The sequence below is a fragment of the Natrix helvetica genome, assembly GCF_964273705.1.
Source record: "Natrix helvetica genome assembly, chromosome: 6".
NCBI classification, from domain to species: Eukaryota; Metazoa; Chordata; class Lepidosauria; order Squamata; family Natricidae; genus Natrix; species Natrix helvetica.
The window spans coordinates 13,877,297-13,900,725 of record NC_138553.1 but is presented as its reverse complement, the minus strand read 5'-3'; the positions used below and the strand labels follow the sequence as shown (position 1 = coordinate 13,900,725).

At 40.3% G+C, this 23,429-nt stretch overlaps 1 protein-coding gene across 3 annotated transcripts in view; it reads left to right on the top strand.

The window, feature by feature from the left end:
• Positions 1-12,076: 12,076 nt before the first annotated feature.
• Positions 12,077-23,429, top strand: part of CECR2 (CECR2 histone acetyl-lysine reader) — a 98,147-nt gene continuing 86,794 nt past the window's right edge. The window contains exon 1 of one of the 3 annotated variants that reach the window (XM_081958113.1): positions 12,077-12,772. In XM_081958113.1, coding sequence (XP_081814239.1) covers positions 12,509-12,772 — 264 coding nt within the window. In that variant the 5' untranslated portion in view covers positions 12,077-12,508. Of the gene's footprint in view, positions 12,773-13,492; positions 13,555-23,429 lie in introns of those variants that run through there. The other 2 variants (XM_081958114.1, XM_081958115.1) reach the window with 2 other exon arrangements.

Genomic DNA, 23,429 nt, shown 5'->3' with positions numbered 1-23,429 from the left:
TTTCTGCCTCCGCCCTCCGCAGCTCCCGGGCGCGCACGGACGGAGGTAGGCAGAATGGTGCCGAGGCGATCCAGCAGGCGAGCGACCGAGGATTGGGCTGCCTCGCTCGCTCTTTCGTCCGCCCAGATCGCCTCGGTGTCGCTGTGGCTACCTCCGTCCGTGCGCGCCTGGGAGCTGCAGAGGGCGGAGGCAGAAATGTTGTCGGCGCCTCCGCCCTCCGCAGCTCCCGGGCGCGCACGGACGGAGGTAGAAATGTTGGCGTTTCCGGATGACGAAGGCACAAAAGCGACTGTCGACTGTAGCTTTCGTGCCTTCGTCATCCGGGAGCACCGACAACATTTCTGCCTCCGCCCTCCGCAGCTCCCGGGTGCGCCCGGACGGATGTATAATTGTATAATATTATAATATTATATATATATATATGTATGTATGTATGTATGTATGTATGTATGTATGTATGTATTAGTGTTACAACCCCTGGTATGCCTAAATATGGGAGGAAGGTCACTACTCCCTCTTTCTGTCCTTCGGCTTCATCACAGAAGACCATGCAGGCAGAAAACCATATTTTTATTTTTAATGTTGCCTTTTATATTTGTGTTATATTTGTACTGATAAATAAATAAAGGGAGACTAGTATAGATCTATTTCGAGCTAATTAGCTCTCATCAGCTAGCCATACCCTTACTGGGACTTGAACCCGGGCTGTAAATATCTTAGGCAGGAGTGTTAGCCACTAAGCCACGGGCTCACTTCCTTATCAGTTGAGCCAGGGAAATAGGTATGTATTAGTGTTACAACCCCTGGTATGCCTAAATATGGGAGGAAGGTCACTACTCCCTCTTTCTGTCCTTCGGCTTCATCACAGAAGACCATGCAGGCAGAAAACCATATTTTTATTTTTAATGTTGCCTTTTATATTTGTATTTATATTATATACTATTATTTCATGAAGAGAGGTGAGGCTCTGCCTCCCTTGCCTCCCCTGACCGCACGTCACTGTGGGTAGGTGGGGCGATGTGGGTGAAGCAGCCTTGTGGTCCCTCGTGGAGTGTTAGGGGTTTCTTACGCCCACAGTATTTGTTTCCAAAGAGAAGTCATTTGTGTACCAAGTTTGGTTGAAATTGCTCGAGGTGTGCTTTCAATATATACATATATATTCACAGAGAAGAAATAATTTTATACAAACACATTGTTATAGCTAGAGGTTTCAAATACCTTTTTTCTTGTGTGTGTGTGCCTTCAAGTCAGTGGTGGGTTATGACCGGTATGGCTGGGGTGTACCGGTGCCTGCCGGGAGCACCAGGTACTGTTCCGGTACGGTGTTCCAGAGGGCCCACCCACCCGCGCTCCTTACCGGTATTTGAAGTTTTTGGGGCTTTGCATACGCCGCCTGTGCAATGCTCCGCCGAGCAGCTGGAGCGTTGTGGAGGCGTTGCAGAGCATTGCGGGCGGTAAGTACACATCCGTGCACTCCGCGCATTCATGTGGTGGGCGCCCAGCCCCAATGCACCGTACCGGTTGCAACGGGATCCGGAACTCACTACTGCTTCAAGTCCATTCTGCCTCCTGGCAGTTGCCTTGGCAAAGTCCCTATAGTTTTCTTGGCAACATTTTCAGTTTTCAGAAGGGCTTTGGCAGTCTTCTTTGTGGGACTAAGAGAAAGTGACTGGTTCAAAATCTCTCAGCTGGAGAGGCTTTTACAGTAATGATCTCCTGCTACATAGCCTGGTGCTTCTAACCACTACACCAAACTGGCTCTTTAAAATAAAAACCTACAAATGTATATATTTAGTGAGCCTAAGTAGAATCTAAAGAATATTTACCTTGCCCCAAATACTCTTTATCGTTTTTACTACTCTCCATTGTTTTAGCCTCTCCCAAGCTTTCCGTGCTGCTTTTCCTAAACCAACTTGTAATCAATTATTCTAAGAAATAATATTGACAACTTGAAGAAATTGTGTTTAGAAATAAGTGAATGGTAGGGCATCACAGGGCATAGAGAAACACAAGAAGGAAAGAAGTCAAAAATAGAGACAGAAGGAACCAGAGAAAATATCGAAAATGGATAGAATAACACGGAGAGAAAATTTGATTTGAGGATCTGGAAAGAAACATGTGTGTGGGGGGGTGAACACCCTTTCCCCCTTTCTATCATGCTTTCAATTTTTGAATGAAAGAAAGATGCATATACTTGGTTTAATTGATACATGGGTGGATTTACCAAGGGAAAATATGGAAGAAAATTGGGCAGGTGTAAGCAGTTTATAACTAACTGTAGTTCTGTAGCTATAAATACCAAAAAAGATTGAATGAAAGGCTTGGAAATTAGTTCCTTCTGATGTTTTATAAGTTCCATCCTGTGTCACCCCATTGTCTCCTTTTAGGCAAAATTTGTTTTTTTCAGAGGAGGGATAATCACATGTTGCTTTTTCATGTAACAAGCCAGTATCATCTTCAAAGGGCCAGTCTACAAAGCAGAAAGAAGTACATGGGCCATAATTTAGTAGCTATTATTATTTTTAATTACAAGGGCTATTGTTTAGACACTTCAACTTACATCCTCATGCCTGATTCCATCTGGTAACTATAACAGAAACCATTCCTTCTTGTATTGAAAGGCTAATACCAAAGAGCATAGATTTTTATATAAACTTTCTCCCTTCAGATTCAAAACATCTGTTGTCACCAACTCCAAGGACACATCATTGCTTTATAATTATCAGATATAAGAATTTCATCTACCTTCCCCAGCCTGATACTATAGATGAGATGGTGTATAGTTCCCATGAGGCATAACAGTAAGGCTGGGGATTTCAGGTTGGGGGATGCAATCTCTACAGAAAAATGTACGGTGTTCCCCCATAAATAAGACCAGGTCTTATTTTCTTTTGGGTCCCAAAGTAAGCTTCCTGTGGCTGGTCGCTGCTCCAGCCCACCACCACTTGGCTTTCCCGTAACCTGTATGGCACATCTGCCTTCACACCCCTCTGCTTCCGCCTGCTTCTTGCACAGGTACTCAACACACCTGCAATACTCACTGCCTAGGCTGGCCATGCCCATCCCCTTCACTAGGGCTTATTTTTGGGGTAGGACTTATATTAGTCACATGTAAAAACAGGCTGGGGCTTATTTTTGGGGTAGTTCGTGTTTTCGGGGAAACATGGTATGTATGTATTACATTTATATCCCCCTCCCATTATCTCACTATCTAAATAGAAGCAGAAATAGAACGCCAAAGCAAAAAAGGACACACCCAGTCAAACTACTTAAAAGCTTCAATCCTATGCAACTGTTTATTTATTTCAGTAGAATGACAGTCTAGTGCTTTATGGGAATATTAGAAAGTCAAATGCATTCTTAAATTTTGGTAACATGGAAAGAGTTTTTCATAAATCCCCATCACAAACTAACAACATCAATAGCAGTCTAAATTCTTTGGTTGGGGAACAAGGCCATCATGTTCTGTAGTCCCAGCTCTGCAAGGAAGTTGATTCCAGGAAGAACCTGTAGATGATTAAACAGATTAGTCACTACTCTTCCCTGTGGAACTAGAGTTAAATCCCTTTTCACCATGAATCAGACAAACACAGTCAGTCCCAAATCCCTCTATGCGTCTCACTCTTAATTTATAGTTTTACCACTGCTTACATGAACTATTTTTCACTCTGGAGATCAATTTGTAGTAGATACAGTGAGACACATTTCCTATCTGATATTTGCTACTCAACACAAAACCTCAATGACAAAAACTCTTATGTTTAATAGTCTATTTTCCCCAGAGATAATACACTTGCAACTTTAGAATTGCTTGTAGTACAAAGCAGTTATGAAATTGCACTTCAGTGGTTCCTCATTAATGCATTTGTTAAAGTTTCACTTTATCCTTATACTGGAATAAGAGCCATCCGTATAAACAGTTTATGTGCACTCTGCTGCAGAAAAAAAAACTATTCGTTTTAATGAAAGATAAGAGAGTGGATGCAGTTAGGATAAAAATAATCTGTAAAAATCTGCCTCCCTGGTCTTTAATTGTGAGTGTAACTCTCTAGAAAGTGTGGGCAATTTTGAACCTTTCTTACTTTAAACCATGTGGATGTAACATAGAGAATGCATAGGAAATAAGGCTGGGGAAGAAGCTAAAATATTTGGATGGATGTGAAGACAGGGAGACTGCCAAGGAACCTTATTCCTTGTCTGGCAAAGGAAGGGAGATGGGGAAAGTGACTGAAGTCTGAATCCTAAATGCATGAGAAGCAAACTTCATAAAGAAGGTCTTTTAAGTGGGAAGTTAAAATGATGACAAAAACAGAAAATATCTCCTGAGCTACTTTAGGTTGGAACTACAGTATCTATCTATTCTATGGTAATCATAGAGATTATCATTACAGCAGACTGTGGGGTTCAAGTAAATAAAGAAATCCTTGAATTAATTTCAACTTTTGGCTCAATTGGCTTTTATATACAAATTTTATATATGAAAAGCTGAGTGCCAAAGAATTGAGGCCTTTGAACTCTGGTGCTGGGGAAGACTCCTGCGAGTCCCTTGGACTGCAAGGCAATCAAATTGGTCAATCCTAGAGATCAACCCTGGCTGCTCTTTAGAAGGCCAGATTCTGAAAATGAAACTCAAATACGTACTTTGGCCACCTAATGAGAAGGAAGGACTCCCTGGAGAAGAGCCTCATGCTGGGAAACAAACAATGGAATTCTTATATATGTATACTTTTAAAAGGAGGATGTATGTAAAATTATTAATATGAAAGATGTTTATTTGAATGTAATTATCAATACCAGCAATATTAAATGAAGCGTGCTCAGACGCTGAAATACACCATGCAAACTAATTGGAGAGAGTAGAAAGGAGAAAGGTAGAGATAAGGAGGGAGAGAGGGGATGGGAGAGAGGGAAATAGAAGGTAGAGGAGGCAGGAGGAGAGAGAGGAAGGGGAAGTAGAGAAGAGAGGGATGGCAGAGGGAAGAAAGGAGGTAGGGAGGAGGCGAGAGGGAGAGGACGGCGGTGAAATACGGTAAAACATGGTGTATGGGAAGCAGAAGAGCAAATGATAATTGTTGTGGGTTGATGGTAAGAGGAACTGATATAATATTGGAGAATATAAAATAAACTTTGCTTAGATGTAAGGGTATACTTTTGGTTATAGGTATGAAAATAAAAAAAAACTTTTTCAAAAAAGAAAAAAATAAATAAAATTAAAATTAGTGAGAAGGGAGGTCTCTGAATTTCTTCTTTGCCTCCATTCTGTTTTCTTCTTTCTTCCATTCAAGGTTCTTTCCCAAGCCTGTTTTTCTTGGGCAGTAGTTTTTTCCCTGTATTGTAACGGACAGTGTGTGTATATATACTTCACTTGCTATAGCCACAGCTGGCTTAATTCAGAACAGGAAAATACAAATACTCAAGAGATCAACTGCCTTCCAGACTATGGTTGAATGCCAGTCACTGTTTCCTGAAATAGGGACATGATCACTTCAGCCTGTCATTTTGTGTGCATGTGACCAACAAATCACTTGTCTCAGGCTGGATTGTTCTGGGATAAAACACACACACACACGAACACATGCCATGTACATAATCAGTGAGAAACAGTGGCAGAATAATAGCTGCAAATAAATAAAATTGTTTATCCACATCACCAGACCAGCACAAATATATCTTATCATAATAGGAACATCATATGGCAATGCAATGGTCCAGCTAATTTAGCATCCCTTTGCGGCCAGCTGTCAGGATCACACGATTATTTTTAAAAAGTGCTTGACATACTCGGATGGACAATTACCGAATAATCTGCATGAAAATGGAAGTTGCTTTCTAATCCTTAACCATCAGTAAATTGTTATTCTGTGCTTTAAAAGGGGGAAAATTTTATTTCCCTTTTATTTCCCTCGAACAGAAAGGATTCTCATCCCATCTAATGTAGCCACAGATGGTCTCAATAGCCATAAAAATGTCTGCTTTTTTTTCAAACCTACTAAACTCTTGGCCTTGGCAATATCTTAGGATAATGAATTCCACATGGTAATTATGTATTGTATGATTTTCTTTTTATATATATTTGCTGTCTTTCAGTACCATTGGATTACCCTTTCATCTTACATTTTGAGAAGGGCCAGTTGTAACTTCTTTCCTACTAGAGCATGTCATCATTTATTTTAAATATTATGACCATGTTCATATTCACCACCTCATTCCATCTCTCAGAAGGATCTACCCTATTATTATTCTGACATTTGCAAGGCTGAATAGATAATATAACATGCATTCTTCTGACAAGCTAAATCTCTGTTAGGTATAATCTCATCTGTTATATATGCTGACGTTCACTAGACTCAAAAGCAGAAAAAGTAAATTTGGAAGGAGAAAAAAAAGCACTACTGATATGACTCAAGCAAATTTAAGCATTTATTTTGTTTCAGACTATGCATGTGCGCCCAATATTATTTGAAACCAATGGTATCTGCATCTCACCTCATCTCACCTCAGTTATCCAGTTTGCTAACACCAGAGTAAACACCTGTTTACTTTTTAATTATCGCTGATGCTATAAGGCCGTGATGGCGAACCTATGGCACATGTGCCTGAAGTGGCACATGGAGTCATGTTGCTTGGCATGCGCAGCACGGCCCGTTCCTCTTTTGGGTTCCTGGTGTGCATGCGTGCATGAAAATCAGCTGGCCATCGGCAGTGCTGGAAACTGGAAGAGCTGGTCTTCTGTTTTCCGGTGTGAACATGTGCTGATCATGTGATCAGCACATGTGAGCATGCCAGCTGATCGTTGCATGTGAATGCGCGCCAGTAACTGAAAGACTAGCTGGGCAGCACACATGCGCACCTTGGAAACAAGTTTATTTTCTGGCGCACACATGCGCCCTGGGCAGCTTCTCTTCTGGGTTGCGGTCCAAATGAGTGCGCGCACACGTGGGCTCCCTTTTCAGCTCTCAGTGCCGAAAAGTTTCGCCATCACTGCTATAAGGCAATAATTTGAAGAAATAGATGTATGAAACAAGTTTCAATGGTGGTACAAAGAGCTACATTGTACTGAAATAAAAAATACTTCCAGGAGAAAGGCTTATTTCATTAAAAAGAACTTTACAGATAAAATGCATATTGAAAACTTTTTCATGGAGCTTAGTCAAACTAACTTCATCTTTGCCAGGATATAAAATTATAAAGCTTTCAAATACCTTATTAGAAAAAAACATTTCAAAGTAAAGCAGGATTACAATCCTGCCAATGGAAGAATAGAATTAAAGCCTCAGACTTACATTTTTTAGTGGGCAATATGTAATTGGCCGTTCTCCATGTTGGTTGGGGAATTCTGGGAGTTGAAGTCGACACCTCTTAAAAGTTCCTGAGGTTGAGAAACACTACTCTAGATTGTGAGAACAGATCTTAGCAAGTGACATCCTTCCAAGTACTAGAAAATGCAAATATTTCACTCCTCTCTCTTCTCGATATGCCCAATCCCTTCCATCTCCCTTTGTGAAATTACATTTCTAATACTCTGATTCTTTTACCCTATAGCTCTACTTTGAAATTGTAGTAATGTGTCTCAATCTTTGTTCAGAGTATGGCTGGGAGGTAAGCACTTGGAAAATGCTTGAGACATAAATATGATGATACAGTTTTAAAGTCAGTATTCAGATAAAATCAGATTTTTTTTTTACTAGTACTGATGGAAAGTCAATTAGAAAACACACATGGACAATTGGTTTTATGTTTGGTAACTACAGCCCAGTTACAGCATTACTGGTAGTTCTTGACCTACAACCATTTAATGACCGTTTGAAGTTACAAACAGCATTAATCATCTTACCATTTTTCACAATTGTGACTGCTGTTATCACATGATCAAAATTCAGCCACTTGTCAACTGTCATTTTTTAATGATGGTTGCATTGTCCCAGAGTCAAGTGTGATCACCTTTTGCAATTTTCTGACGAGCAAAGTCAATAGAGAAGCCAGATTCCCTGAACAATGATGTTACTAATTTAGCTGCAGTGATTCATTTACTAATAGTGGCAAGAAAGGTTGTAAAATGGGACAAACGGCACTCCATAACTCTTTTGCTTAGCAAATTGAAATTTTAGGCTCTGTTATAAGTCAAGGACAACTTGCATACAGAAGTACCCCTAATGGAAGAATGGGTTGTAAAGATGGCGGAGCTTGCAGAAATGGCCTAGAGGTATTTTTGTAAAAAATTGGAACTTCTATATGAACCTTTTGCTGAAATTGAATAAAATGAATTGGGGATTTATTTATCAAAAAAGGGGGTGGGGTTATTGGAAGAAAGAAGCCAGGATATTGGGAAGGTGGAAATGGAAATTACCATAATTGTAACTGCTGCAAAGAAGCTTTAGATTTTTTTCCCTTGACTTTTGTTGTCTCTCATTTTTCTTTTATTCTTTAAAATCCTTATTTTTTTTCTTTTCGTTTGCTGTTTCCATAATCCTTTAATGAAGGGACGCAGTGGCTCAGAGGCTAAGACACTGAGCTTGTCAATCAGAAAGATCGGTAGTTTGGCGGTTCTAATCCCTAGCACCGCATAATGGAGTGAGCACCCGTTACTTGTCCCAGCTTCTGCCAACCTAGCAGTTCAAAAGCATGTAAAAATGCAAGTAGAAAAATAGGAACTCCTTTGGTGGGAAGGTAACAGTGTTCCATGGGCCTTTGGTGTTTAGTGATGCCGACCACATGACCATGGAGTCTTCAGACAGTGCTGGCTCTTCGGCTTTGAAATGGAGATGCGCACTGCTCCCTAGAATCGGGAACGACTAGCACATATGTGCGAGGGGAACCTTTACCTTTAATGAAATATTAAAAATTTAAATAAAAATTATATACAAAAACCAAATAGATGGGGAAGATAACCAAGGAAGAATATAGTGGATTGTATTTTTATTTTGGAAACTAGATTTTTTAATGATTTGGCTATATGGGAGGGGGGAGGCTGCAATCATATCACACTGTTCATTTTTGCACAATGTGCATTTGATCTGATGTATTTGCCTCTATTAAATTTCATTTTGTTACATCCAGCCTATTTCTCAAAGCTGTAATATCATTTGAATGCAGCTTAAAAATCACCTTTGGCCGTTTTTGCAGCCAGACCCTACTACAAAGAGAATATGAATACAGGTAGTCCTTGACTTCCAACAGTTCATTTAGTGACTAGTCAAAGATACAGCAGCACTGAAAAAAATGACTTATGGTCATTTTTCACACTTACGACCTTTCCAGCATCACCATGATCATGTGATCAAAATTGGCAACTGGTTCATACTTATGACCATTGCTGTGTCTCAAGCTTCTGATAAGCAGTCAACAGGAAAGCCGGATTCACTTAACAACCGCAGTTAAGTCAATCAACTGCAGTGATTCACTTAACTGTGGCAACAAAGATTGTAAAATGGGGCAAAACTCACTTAACAAATGTCTCACTTAATAACAGAAATTTTGAACTCAATTGTGGTCGTAGGTTGAGGACTACCTGTAGTTGGCTATTCTAAAATCTAAAAAGACAACGGTTACCTAGTCAGGTCTGCTCCACGTTATAGCTATGTATTTTATTTCAGTTTCCTAACTGAATACCTCTGCACTTGTCTTTTGTTTTTATTTGCAATCTATTTTTGACCCATTAACATCATATTCAATATTCTATCAACTTTTGTCTCATCTACCAAACATGTGACTACTCCTGCCACCTCTGCATCTACATTATTAACATAAATATGGAAGGAGGAAGGTCTCTGCTTTGTAACATCCCATGGGATATCTCCCCAATTTGGTGAAGAATTCTTGAGGGACGCCCTTCACCTATAATTTTTATGCCCATTAAGAAATTATTTAATAGTCATATCATCCAGGTCATGGGTAATGGACAGGCTTGCTAATCAGAATGTTACGGGGCATTCCATCAGATGCTTTGCTGAAGTACAAATGCATTTTGTCTACAACTTGTTTATAGTCTGATACAGAAAGGAGAAAAGGTTAACTCTGGCAAAACTTGTGCTTGACAACTTCAGACGTCTGGTAATCACTTCATTGTTCTCCAAGTGTACACTGATTAATTACTTTACTGCTCTGGAATCTTCTAGGAATCAATATCGGATTGGTCTGTAGTCCCAGGGACAATTTCCCCCTGGGTAGGATGTTTGTTGTCCTCTAATGTACTTTGCCCACTTCCCACAATTTGTCAAAGATAATGGAGACTACGATCAACACTGTAAAGTTGAGATTTTTTTTTTAAAATGTATAATTTGTCAAGCAACCCCAGAGGAAGAATCTGTACAGTAATACTGTTTTCATCAAGTTGAGCTTGGCTCCTGGTAACTTACAGAGACATATCTATTCAGTTTTTTCTCACATAAAGACAAGTACTTACTGCTTTCTTCTAGACTGTGTGTGTGTGTGTAATTTTTCGACTAAATTAACGTCATAGATTTACTTCAGAAAACATGTACTCTATTTTCTAGTTCAAAGTCTTCTCAGCAGTGTCAAATATTGACCTTGCTGGATATAGATGACTATTGATTTTTCAAAAGACTAACAGAATCTTACACTGGTTATCTGGAGAACTAAGGCACAAATTGAAACCCTGGAGCATTATTTTCAATCAATGAATTAAAAAAAACCCTAAACATATTTAAAATTCAGATCTACACTACAGTAACTGGGAAAAAATTCAAACACTTATTTTTTTAAAGAATCAAACTTTGGTGCATTGAAGCTACTATAAATTAGTAAATTGCTTTAGAGTTTCTGGAATAAAGTGATTACTCCAATAGTAACAAACAAGCTTTACAGGAAATTCAGATCTCTGAATATGGGTAAAAGTGTATGTTTAACATAGTGATGAAACTTCAATTCCCACATTTGCAGAGTTGATCACCAGATCACAACACAGCAATAAAAAACGCTGAAATTCATTTCAATCAACAAATGGGTTTCAGCTCTCACTACTTGATAATTTAATACTTTTATTTTTTTATTTAGACATCTTCTTACGGTACAAAAGGAAACACTATCCAAGCGATCCCAGCTGGGCGATTAGAATCCGCAAAGGGGGGGGGGGGAGATCCCTAAAGTGGAAAAAGAAAAGGATCAGAAATTTTAAAAAGATCTACCTTTTATCCACTTTCCCCGACCGTAGTTGCATAAAACGCAGTTGGCTAAGCAGCGCCCATTATTGCAAACGGAGCGAGAGGATGAGCGCAGAATGTAGTTCAAACAAGGTAAAAGGAGAAAACAATTCAAAGGAGGAAAATAAAGACGTTGCAAATGTCAGGGCAATTTAATAATAATAATAACAAAAAGCCCGGCGGAAGCAGCGAGGAGGACTTCGATCTTCGTGCAATTTAGCAAGTTCCATTACTAAGCAGTCGAGAATCCTGGAATCAAGTTGCTTTTTTACATCCAGGCAAGAACCAGCGGGCTTCAGCAACGCCGTTCACAGGATTGCTCCGTATCTCAACAGGCGCGTTGACTTGAAAGTGAATCCCAAGTGAATTTCTGCGCAGACCCTTTTCGACCATAATTGCAAAGCCGGGGCCGCCACGTGCTGTCCGGGAGCACGAAGTCAGCCAGCCCCTTCATTCCCTTTGGCCGACAAGAGGCCCCGCCCTTCCTGCTTGGGCAGCCATAGAAATCCCGCCTCGCGCCGGCCCCGCCTCCCTCGAGCCCGGCCATTGGCAACCCCGGGGAAAAAAGGCGGGGCCAGGCTGTTGTTATGATAAAGAGCGGCCCCGCCTCCGCCTCGTGGGCGAAGAGCTTCGCCGAGCCGGCTCCTTGTTTTCTGTGGCGCTCAAGCAACTCTTTAAAAACGGCTCTGGACGAAAGCCTCATTTACATCCCAGGCCCCGCCTTTTTCCTTCCAGGGCGCTCGCACGGCCGCTTAAAAAAAAAAAGTTAGCTTCCCGAGCTCCGCCCCCTTCGCTGTACTCGAAGACGTCGGGACTCCGGTCCCCTTCTCGCCCCCCCTTCACTCCCCAGGATTAAGGGCTTGATTTAGCTGGTCCTCCTCAAGAGTCGAAGACCCCTGTTCCTCACGACGCCCCGCCCTACAGATCCCAACCCCGCCCCTTTCCTCCTCCGCTCGCGCCCCTCCCCCCAGCCCCATCTGTTTCTCCGGCGTCGAATGCTTAGCGGAGCGCGCGCTTGTTTTTTAAACCGTTGCCTGGACCAGGCAACAGTTGCGGCGGCGAGCTGAGGCGAAAAGAGTGGGGTGGGGGGAGTTGGGGGGGGAAAGAGATGGGTCTTTGCGGCGGCAACCCCCGCCGAGAGCAGCGCCGCCTTCGCCTGCACTAGAGACACCCCCCCCCCCCCCAGCGAGCAGGGAGGAGGAGCGGAGGGTGAGGAGGCGCCAACCCGGGGGAACCCCATGCCGAGAAGCGGGCGCGGAGCGGGCAGCCGTGGCCGCTGAGGGGGGAAAAGAGGGCACCTCGGACGCAGGAAGGGAGAAGAGCATCTCGCGCCGCCGGCCCGGAGGGAGATGTGTCCGGAGGAGGACGGAGGCTGCGGCGACGGAGCGGGAGGGGTCTCGACTGCCGCTGCGGCGGCGGCGGCGGCGGCAGCGACGACTGTTACTTCAGCCACGATCGGAGGAGCGGAGGGCTCGACGGCGGCCAATGCCGCCGGGTCGGCCGCGGAGACGAGCGCCCTGAGCGAGCTCCGCTCCTGGTGGGAAGTGCCGGCCATCGCTCACTTCTGCTCGCTCTTCAGGACCGCTTTCCGCCTGCCGGACTTCGAGATTGAGGTGAGTTCGGGCTCCAAAGGGGGGAAGGAAGGGAAAGGCAGCACGGGCGTGCTTGGTGGGAGCGGCCGGCCCTCAGAGCCACCCGCCGGCCTCTCTCCCGAAGGAGAAGCGGGAGGGCAGGACAATACTTTCTGTGGCGGTGAGAGGGGGCTTCTGAAGCGCCTGGCCGTCTGTCCCCAAACGCCGCACGATGGGGGAGGGGAGGGTCAGTATCGCGGACATTTCCACCCCCTCCCGCATCGTGGAGCGGGGATGGTCAGACGGGCAGGCAGGGCTGCTTCTCCAAAAAGTTGTGGTCTTCCTTATCTTCGGGGTGTTTTGGGGAGGCCTTTTTAAAAAGTGGTGCCGCCCGAGGCGGTCGGAGATTGTGGCGGCGTCGGTGTGCGAACAATGACAAGAGAGTTAGCCGAAAGCCCAACCGAGGGAGGGAGGGGGAGGGTGCCTTGCTCCCGAGTAAACGTGCGCAAACCCTGCCCTGGGAAACGCTATAAAGAGGCCAAGTCGGATGGAGAAAGGGAAGCCTCGCCTCGCATATACGGAACAGCGCCAAACAATAGTTTTCCTTCTGTTTTGTATTTACTGTATCGCTTAATTTCCTCCCCCCCTTTAAAGCTTGGTGGGGGAGGTTTGATCCCACCGGTTGTCGTCCCCACCACCACCAATGAAGTGTCACAGTTGGCGAGCAGGATCCTTTCTTTATAACCCCAAGGGGATCCTTATTTGTTCGGAGCCAGGATGTGTGGGAGCGATGTGGGGACTTCGGCCGCCCTTTGAAAAGCAAAGTAATGCCTCTCTGTGTGTGCTATCTTGATTATCTCTTCTTTTTATCAGTTCACTGAGCAAGCTGCTCCGATTCTAAAGTCTTCCATTTTGCTGTTCTGGCTCTTTTTAAAAGTTTTGCCACCAGGTACCGGTATTGAAAAGGAGGTTTCCATTTCAAAGATAGGAAGTTTCCATCTTATCTCTCTGGTGGCCTGAGATCAGTCCAAGGGTTTGAAAAGAGTTTGCTTTGCTTCCATTATTCCTGCAGGGAAAAGATGGGTAAAGAGGGAGGGGAGTTTTGGTTCTCCATGCTAGCTAGGGTGGTGCTTGTAAGCTCCCTCCAGGTTTTGTGACAATCAAGTTGTAGGCTTTGTGGCAATTGAGCAGGCTGTGTGTTTCTCCTCCTTTTCTCTCTTTTAAGGTTCTCTGGGGTTTAGACTTCCATTTTCATAGGAAAGCAGCACATTGACATTCATTTAGCTGAAGTTGGGAAATCTGCTTAGCAGCTAGTAAGATGGATAAACACAATTATTGTAATAGTGAATTACTGTAAGTTTTACATTGGATAAGTTACTCTTATTTTTTTTCCTAAAAAAAAAAACTCTCGAATTTTGTCTGTTTATCCAACATTACTATCCCAGGATTTAGAAAGGATGTTTTTCCAGCATTGCTCAGTTGTTTGTCCAGTATACAGTCTTAAAAATATAATACTGTGCACTTAATTTGACTCGCAGAAAGTATATGAGCTTGAGACAGTGGTTTTATTTGATTTGTTGCACAATTTTACCAATACTGAAAGTAATTAGGTCAAATGGAAGAATATGACCAGGATATGTCTATGCAGACCTCCCAGAGGCCTTGTGTCATTTTCCAAGATCTTAAGTAGCTTAGGCCAATGTGATTAAACCTGAATTTACCATCTGTTTATAACAGATGCAATAACTTTAGTGACTCATTTTCTTTTCAACTTTTAAAATGTGTATGATAAGATCCTGTTAGGCTCTCTTCATAGCCTAAGAAACTGTGAAATGTAAACATATTTATATAATTGCTATTTTAACATAGCTATTAATTAGACAAGTGTTATAATATATGTACTCTGTGGATAGCATTTGGAATAAGGATAAGAATTGCTTCCCTAAAGGTGGTTTAAAATGGTACCATTACTAGATACTCAGATCTGTGATCTATAGCAAAATTATTAGCTCAATGATAAAGAAAGTAACATAGAAAGTTGAGGTTGGGTTACCTTGTTTCTGTACATAAAGAATACATTCAGGTTTATTTTTGTAACTTGCCCTTGTGTGTTATCAGACATAGGCTATTTATAAAAGCTAGAATACATTTTGATGTTTAGTTATAGGGGCACACGCGTTTATATGTTTCTGCTGAAATGTGTTTGAACAGCACACGTATGCACGAATAGTAAGCTAATTTACAAAATTTAGTTCAGGGAATAAAATATAGTGTTTGAATTGTATTAGCACGGTATTTTTATACCTAATTTTAAAATCAGTCAAATCTATCTTGTCTTGTAACCTCTATGTAAGTGTGATTGACATAGAGTCAGCAGTAAGGTATGGTTAATGATTGTGAGTATAATGTCTTGCTGTGTTTTTGAATGTAGATACAAGGATGTATGTTCAGGTTTAATTTTGTTGTCGCCTTAAATATTAGTTTTAGCTTGAGTTCATCTTTGGTGAGTTAAGTATTGCTGTGACATGTTTGTGATTTTCAAAGATAGTCTGAATCTTCTTTCCTAAGATACTCGGTACAGCAGGATGTGAGAACTCTTACAACTCCTTTAACAGGATGTGAATGTAGAGGGAGGAGAAAATCCCTTATGCAGTGCTAAATTTCTGAAAGGGTAAATTATCTTCCAGTGATAGTACTCCTTAGCAAAAAGAGCTCCTCCTTCATCTATTGATGTGGAGTCTTAAAAGAAATTTCCCTGCCCAAGCATATGAAGCAGGGGGAAAGATCTTGAATTTACAATGATAAAAGGCAATTGTACTAGCCTTTCACCTTTGGAGGCTGAAGTGGCATCTGGTTTGCTTCACAAATAAGTCACTTTGGACTCTAGTTCCTCAACTTCCATACTAAGTGGGAACATTTAAAATGGTCTGGAGGGATTATGCATTTCGGAGGGAGATGAAGGAAGATTTGTGATGCACCTCTTCTTTCTTAGTTTATTCCTTTTTAATAAAAACATACCTACAGATCTATATTTACTTATGTTGAATATAATGTTTTTAAAATAAGAGCTCTGTGAAATAGAAGCTGTTATTAATGAAACAGAGAGAAAGTAATGAGTAGATATTTTATGCTGGATTTCTATATTGAAATATATTTGCGGGGTAATATAAGAGAATGATGATTTAATACGGGAGTACTAGGAGAATTCAGCTGCAAATTCTTCCGGGAAAATATATAGATGGGACAAGCATACAAATACTTGGAAAGTAGTGGAGTTAAGGACTGAATTACTGTTGGAAAATTGTCAGACTAAAGCTTCATATCACCACTTGAGCATTTAATATCTTTATTATCCATCATGATTTATATGTTGAAGATGGAAAGACTTGCACTTTTTTTGTTGTTAAGGATCAATATTGTGAAAAACTACATATGTTTTTACAATATTGTTATTTGCTTCAAGAACTTCAGATGTGGATAATGTTATTTCATTGTACAACTCTCATATTTCATGGTTACAAGTTCTAAAAAATAAACATTTTTGTATTGGAACAATTTGAATATATACCTTATCAGTAAAATAAATGTAATACAGGTAAACCTCAACTTATAACCATTCATTTAGTGACTGTTCAAAGTTACAACAGCACTGAAAAAAGTGACTTATGACTGGTTTTCACACTTACAATCTTGCAGCATCCCCACGGTCACATGATCAAAATTCAGATGCTTGGGAATTGGTTCATATTTATGATTTGTTGCAGTGTTCACTTTTTGTGACCTTCTGACAAGCAAAGCCAATGGGAAAACCAGATTCACTTAACAACTGCATGCTTTGCTTAACAATTGTGACAAGAACGATTGTAAAATGGAACAAAATTCACTTAACTGTCTCACTTTGCAACAGAAATTTTGGGCTCGATTGTTATAAGTTGAGGACTACCTGTATAAGATATTTTTTCATTGTTACATGTTTTCAAGAGTTTTAAGCAACTTTGATGATTTTTTACCTTTTGTAAATTTGCGTTCAGTATTTATTTTTATTTTATTTATTATTAGCGTTTATATACCGCCCCCTCTCCCGAAAGGGACTCGGGGCGGTGTACAGTCTGTATTAAAATACAACAGATTAAAACATAGAAATAACTACAGAAATACATGTATGAGAGGAGGATAAAATATTATCCTAAAGTATTATCAGAAGAAACATTGAATGATTTAATTATAGATTAAGATATGTTATTTTCATATGCATTTTGATTAATGATCAGTTGCCCACCTATATTCTTGAAATGAAAGACCCATCATTTATATGCACAATTTCTTCTCAACAAATATCTATGATTCATGGTTTTTCTATATGTGATATGTATATTGATTTTTAAGAGATTTTGGTCATGTTATTCCATAGCTTAAGAACGTGGAATGTTATGAAGATACCTGGGAAGTTAACAATAAAAGCAACCAATGTGGACAATTATAACCTAGTCATGCACATTCTTATTAGTTGAAAATTTGGGGTTGTTTTAGATTATGGGCATTGCTAAATACTACTAAGAGGTTTGTAGTATTTGTGTAGGCTTAAAGTGCTTCCTGATTTGTTTGTCTAGCCTAGGAGTGTTATCTTTAGTATTGTACCTTTTGAACTCAGGGCTTAGAAATTGAGTTAAGGTAGTGCTTGGACATTTCCAAAGTGTTTTGCCCATGTATGTATGCTGTTTTTCCTGAATTCCTTATTTATATTCTGTGGAATCTACCCTCACATAATCAGCATGAATGTTATACTAGTTTTCCAGAGCACATACTTGATAAGTTATGTAGCACAATAATGGTAATCTCACAATCTTCTTTTGCTATTATTTTCATTAGGTTTTTTAGTATTGTGAAACAAAGATAGCATGGTCTGCAGTTGGATCCCATTCATCTTTCTCAGAAAAGTGGCTTATTTCTTTATTCTTATATCTCATAACTGCTATCTTGGACTAGAGAGCAACCTTTAAACTACATCAAAAAACAGAACCATAGGAAAAAGACCCCACAATAGAATAGAATAGAATTCGTTATTGGCCAAATGTGATTGGACATACAAGGAATTTGTCTTCCATCAAATTCACATTAATATATCCACAACTTTTTGTCAGAATGGAAGATTCTGGAGCAACAGCAATATGGAGGTGGTTTACATTCCCCCTTTTCTGGCTTTGCCAGTCGAGTGTACAGTCCTAAGATTCCCTGTTTGTCTTCTTTCCAAGCACCAACCATACTTGACCTTGCTTAGCTTCCAAGCCCAGACAAGGTTAGCCAGCTGTTGCCTTTGCTGAATGAAGGATTAAGCCAACCTATCTTTTGATGTTCTACTTTTAAACAACTGATCTGTCCTGCCAAGTATTATATAATGAGCTTGACTCTTCCGGAATTAACCTGAAGCTCTACAATCATTGCTTGCTAGGAATGCTGGAAGTTACAGCCCGGGCATAATTGTAGTGTTCCAATTTAGAAAAAAATAGATAATATAAAGAAAAAAGGATAAACAAAAAGCAAGCTAGTTTGTGTAGGTGATGCAAAACAGTTAGGTGGAAGGTACAGTGAAAATATTGCAAGCATCACCTACCATAATATACAAGTGTTGCACTGTTTCCCCCCCCAGAAAATATTAGCTTGAAAAGAATAATGCACAGATAGTGAATTTCACATCAGCTATTGGTAGCACATGCATATAAGAATTTAGATGTTTTTGAACTCTTTTGCCAATTTTCAAGAACACTTAATTTATTTCTAATTCTAAATGTCAGTATGAAATGAAAGTATATCTATCACATTTATTTGCAGTCATAAGACACAAAGGCCTTTTTAAAAATATCTAGTTCTGAATTTATAAGCTTTACCCCAGTTGGGATTATTATTAGTAGTCTCTATACTGATGTGCTTCATTGTCCTTTTTAGAGAAGAAACTTGACATTGATTTTCATCTGTGCTGTCCAGGGTTTTGTCTTTTTCATTCTCAGTCCACAACATTATGCTTACTAGACTAGTAGATGGTGATCTTTCCAGATGTGTACTTCATCCACCAGCTGGATATCTCAGAATGTGTGAAGCAGATGTCCTTTTTTCTTTTCCTGGACTGCTCTTTAAAGACAGGCTGAAGAAGGGGAATGGATTTACGAAGCTGGTTGGCTTAAATAAAGCAGTGCATCCATCAGACAAGGCTCTGGGTATTGTTATGGGAAGAAAATGTTGAACAGCCAAGCCCCCATGCTGGCTTTAGCAGAGGCAGCTGCCTCACGCGACTCAGGATCCCTTTTTTTCCAAGACATCGCAGCTGTGAGTTTGGAGGGGAGGAGGTGGTTCAGCTCTGACCAGGTCAAAAGTTCAGTGGGACATGAGAGAGATGCATGTGCAAAAAGAATATTGCACATTAAAAAATATTAGATGTTTCAGAACATTGCCAGAAGAAACCCAGGCATTGAATACTTCAGAATTTCAAGGATATTTAAGATATAATAACATCCTAATCAAGTTGAGAAAATAGGAATGATGTATGGGATTATCAGAAACAGGGTGGATTTTTTAAAAAAAAAACAGTATTTTTTTAAATGACCAATCATTTCAGTGGTTGATTGCCTGTATTATTGTACCTAATTTTAAATGCTATGCCTTCCTAATTTGCAAAAAATATATATATGCACCTGAGTTTTTGTTTGCCTCCTGCCATCTTTTTTACTTTTTATTGCTGTACTGGCCTATTTAGTTTTTCTTGGCTTGTATAGTATTAGAACAACTCTTTATCATCTTAATATGGCAGTATCAACAGGAATTGTATGTTCAATATTAGCAAGTTTATAGAAGTATTAGTGTTTTGAAATACTCTGTAAAAGCATGAAGTGTTATTCTCAGGTGCTAGTTACCCCCTCTATAAAGAAAGAAAGTCTAAACTGAAAGTCATAAAATGAAAGTGTGTTGGTTGTGTTTCCTGAAGAGTCAAAGTATGCTGGGTATGATCTGTTTATTATGACAGCAGATACTACGATAGTACCATGTATATTTTACTATGATATGCTAATTATTGGGTTTTTTTAAACTACGTAGGTTGCCGCAAGTCATTCTGGAGTAAGTCTGCCTTCTAATTCTAATAAAGAAATCTAACACCTGTAATTTGAAAGTACAGAATTGCTGCTAATAGGAAAACAACACACATTTGGTGCTTTTTTTCTATAAGTTATGGTGACTTATGAGTTTAGAATCAGAATGTCCTGCACAACTGATTGACTTCTAATATTATGTGATTGGCTCCTTTATTGTAAGGCACATTTGTGTGTGTTTATCTTTTGCAGAGAGTGGCTTTTCATCCTACGTTAACTGAATTTCAGTTAGAGATCACTAGCCTATAGCACCATGATGGTCAACCTATGGCACATGTGCCACAGGTGGCACACAGAGCCCTCTCTATAAGCATGCCAGCTGTCACCCCAGCCTAGCTGCACCGCACATGAGCGCACACCTCCCACTGGTCAGTTAGTCTTCCAGTCTCTGTGGGGGGATTATCCATGCATGGGGGGGGCAGAGCACATGGGCAGGGGGCTCACACATTGTATTTTGGGGTGTCGCAGGGGAGGCATGCGCAGGGGGTCTCCCATGCCCAGTTTTGGGCCTAGAAAGCCTCCTGCACTAACCTGGAAGCCAAAAATGGGCAAGAGTGGAGGGGCACATGAAGGGGGCTCATGCAGGGGGTGGGGTCATGTGCACATTGCATTATGGGTATGGGCACACATTTACTGTCGGGCGCACAGCACAAGCTTTCGGCACATGACAACAAAAAGTTTAACCATCGCTGCTATAGCATATTACAAAATAAGCAAGTGTATTACTGATACTACCATAATTTGTAAATATCACATGAGATAATACAGAATTAACCATTGGAATTGTTGTAGGGCCTAACTTCTGGACCCATAGTCCTTAATACATTTCTGGACCCATAGTCCTTAGTAAATTTACCATTGCTGGTAAATTCCCCCAACGATTTTTTTTTTGTTCCATTGTGTATGTGGGAGATAGGAAATACTGTAAATTTAAGAATGCTTGGATAATGTTCTTCAGACATAAACCCTTGTTAAGTAGATGGAACAATTGTTATTGTATTAGTCTAGACTGGTAGTCTAAGAAATAGCAAAGAACCCTCATTGTCCCCCTCCCCTAATTCTTTTTGTAACCACTAAGCCTTGGTTAAACACTACAGCTGAAACCTTTTACCATAGGTTCCTTCCATTTTGTGGAGAAATATACAGGCTAAAGAGCACGGTTCAGAAATCCAAAACGCCTGTCCCAAAGACAACTATCGACAATATATGCCCATGTGCATCAGCTCTTCTTATTTTGCATCAGTCTCATCTTGGTTTTCCATTCAAACAATATGTGTAGCCTTTCATCACAAAAGAATTTCCTTGGATTATGTGGAACTCCACACTAGGCAATAGTTGGAAGCACAGAAATATGCAATAATTGACAAAATTGTGATCATAGTTGGTAGGCTTTTATTAAATACTCCATAATATATTTTACTTTGCTAGCTATCCTGGGAAAAGTATGTTTTGAGCATGCCCAGAAGATCTTACAAATCTTCAAAGTAATCAGCCCAAGCCTCAGTTGGCTGTGGCTACTTTACTGCTTCTTGAAGCAGAACCAGAGAGGTTTTTCATTTGTGAATGGAGCATCTTGTATGATTTCCATGAGTTTACTGCCTATTGCAGCCTTTCTCAAGCTGTGTACCTCCCTTGGGGATGTGCAGGCAAAGTCCAGGGAGGTGTGAAGAAACCTTTATATAGTTATATTATTACAATAAAACCATTTTTCACAAAGTTTCATTGGATGATTACAGGTAATCCTCAATTTACAACCACAATTGAGGCCAAAATTTGGGTAGCTAAGTGAGAGTTTTTAAGTGACTTTTGCCCCATTTTACGACCCTTCTTGCCATAGTTGTTAAGTGAATCATTGCAGTTGTTAAATTAGTAACATGGTTGTTAAGTGACTCTGGCTTCCCCATTAGCTTTGCTTGTCAGAAGGTTGCACCTGGCCCCAGCCTGCAACTGTCATAAATATGAACCAATTGCTGAGCATCTGAATATTGATCATGTGACCATGGGGATGCTGTAACAATTGTATTTGAAAAAACGGTCATAAGTTGCTTTTTTGAGTGCTCTTGTCACTTTGAACAGACACTAAATGAATGGCTGTCAGTTGAGGATTACCTGCATTCCATTTATTTCCATGATAAAAGTATATAAAGGAACCCCAAAACAGTTTTTTTAATTTACCATTTCATAACAGGAACCTATTGAATTAAAACCATTGAGGTTAAGCAGAAAATGTGGAAAAAGGGGTGATGCCCCCTATCTTTTTGGTATGTGGAACAACAGAGAGGGAGAGAATTGGGGTTAAGAGATTTGTCCATTCCCACTCCTAATTTCATTCATTGTTTCATGTTGCTGTGAGGCATTAAAGGCCCTGTACCCTTGATAGTTTAGAATACTTAGAAAAATGTTTAATGAAGATTAGAGGGTTTTTCTCCATCTGCAAGACTCCCAATTCTTAAAAAATCAGATTCCTTAAAACATTCACAGCACCCCAGATTATTGGGAAGGGAATTAGGAATGGGAAATACATACTTTACAGTACAGATTCCGTACCCGCCTTTACTAAAGTATTAGCTATCATGGATGTTGTCAATTTGTTTTAAAGGATAGAGTATTGCTTTATTATTTGATACTGTAGCAGTTGTGGCTTCTATAGAAAACATAAGGTCTGCAATTATTTAATGAAGTTCCCATCAAAATTATATCATTGTGTTTTGGGTATGGGGAAATAATAGCTGTTATCAACTGCAAAGAACACTGAGTATTGCTTCTAAGATTTCATTCATTGTAGAGAATTTCTCAGCTATTCTTCATAGATAACTTTTGATTACTGTCCTGGTTGTAAGCACATCTGAACTTTGATACTAATTTGTTGGCAGTTATGTACAGAGTGCATGTACAGGACATTCCATTTTAAGGTAAAATTGATTTCACGGGGATTGACCGTATTGTGCACAATCTACAGTACGATTGGATTGCAAGAGAAAGTCACCTGGTTCATGGCCTGTTATAAAAATAGTAAGAGGTCTAAGATAAATGGAGACTAAAATGTTGTGGAAAAAGGAATACTTTTTCCCTTAAAAGGCTGTAGACTGTAGTCTCAGATTAAGTACCGTAAGACACACCCGAGTATAAGACGCACCAAGGTTTTGAAGAGGCAAATTAAAAAAAAAGTTTTTGCACTCTGCAAACCTCCCAAAAATGGCCCGTTTTTTGTGAAAATGGGCCCATTTTTTGTCAAAAAAGGGCATTAGGAAGCTTATAGAGTGCTCCTGGGAGCTGTGGGGGGGTAAAATTGAGCAAAAAATGGCCCATTTTTTGCTCATTTCTGCCCTCCCCAGCCCCCAGGAACTCTCTCAAAGCTTCCTACAAGCTATGCACGGCCATTTTAGTGAAGGGGCGGGGTTTCAGGAGACAAACAAATGTTGTATTCAGTGTATAAGATGCACCCAGATTTTCAGCCTCTTTTTTGAGGGAAAAAGGTGCATCTTATACTCTGAAAAATACGGTAGGTCTTTTCAGCTGATTCATCTGTATCAAGAAATTCACAATAAATAGTACATTCA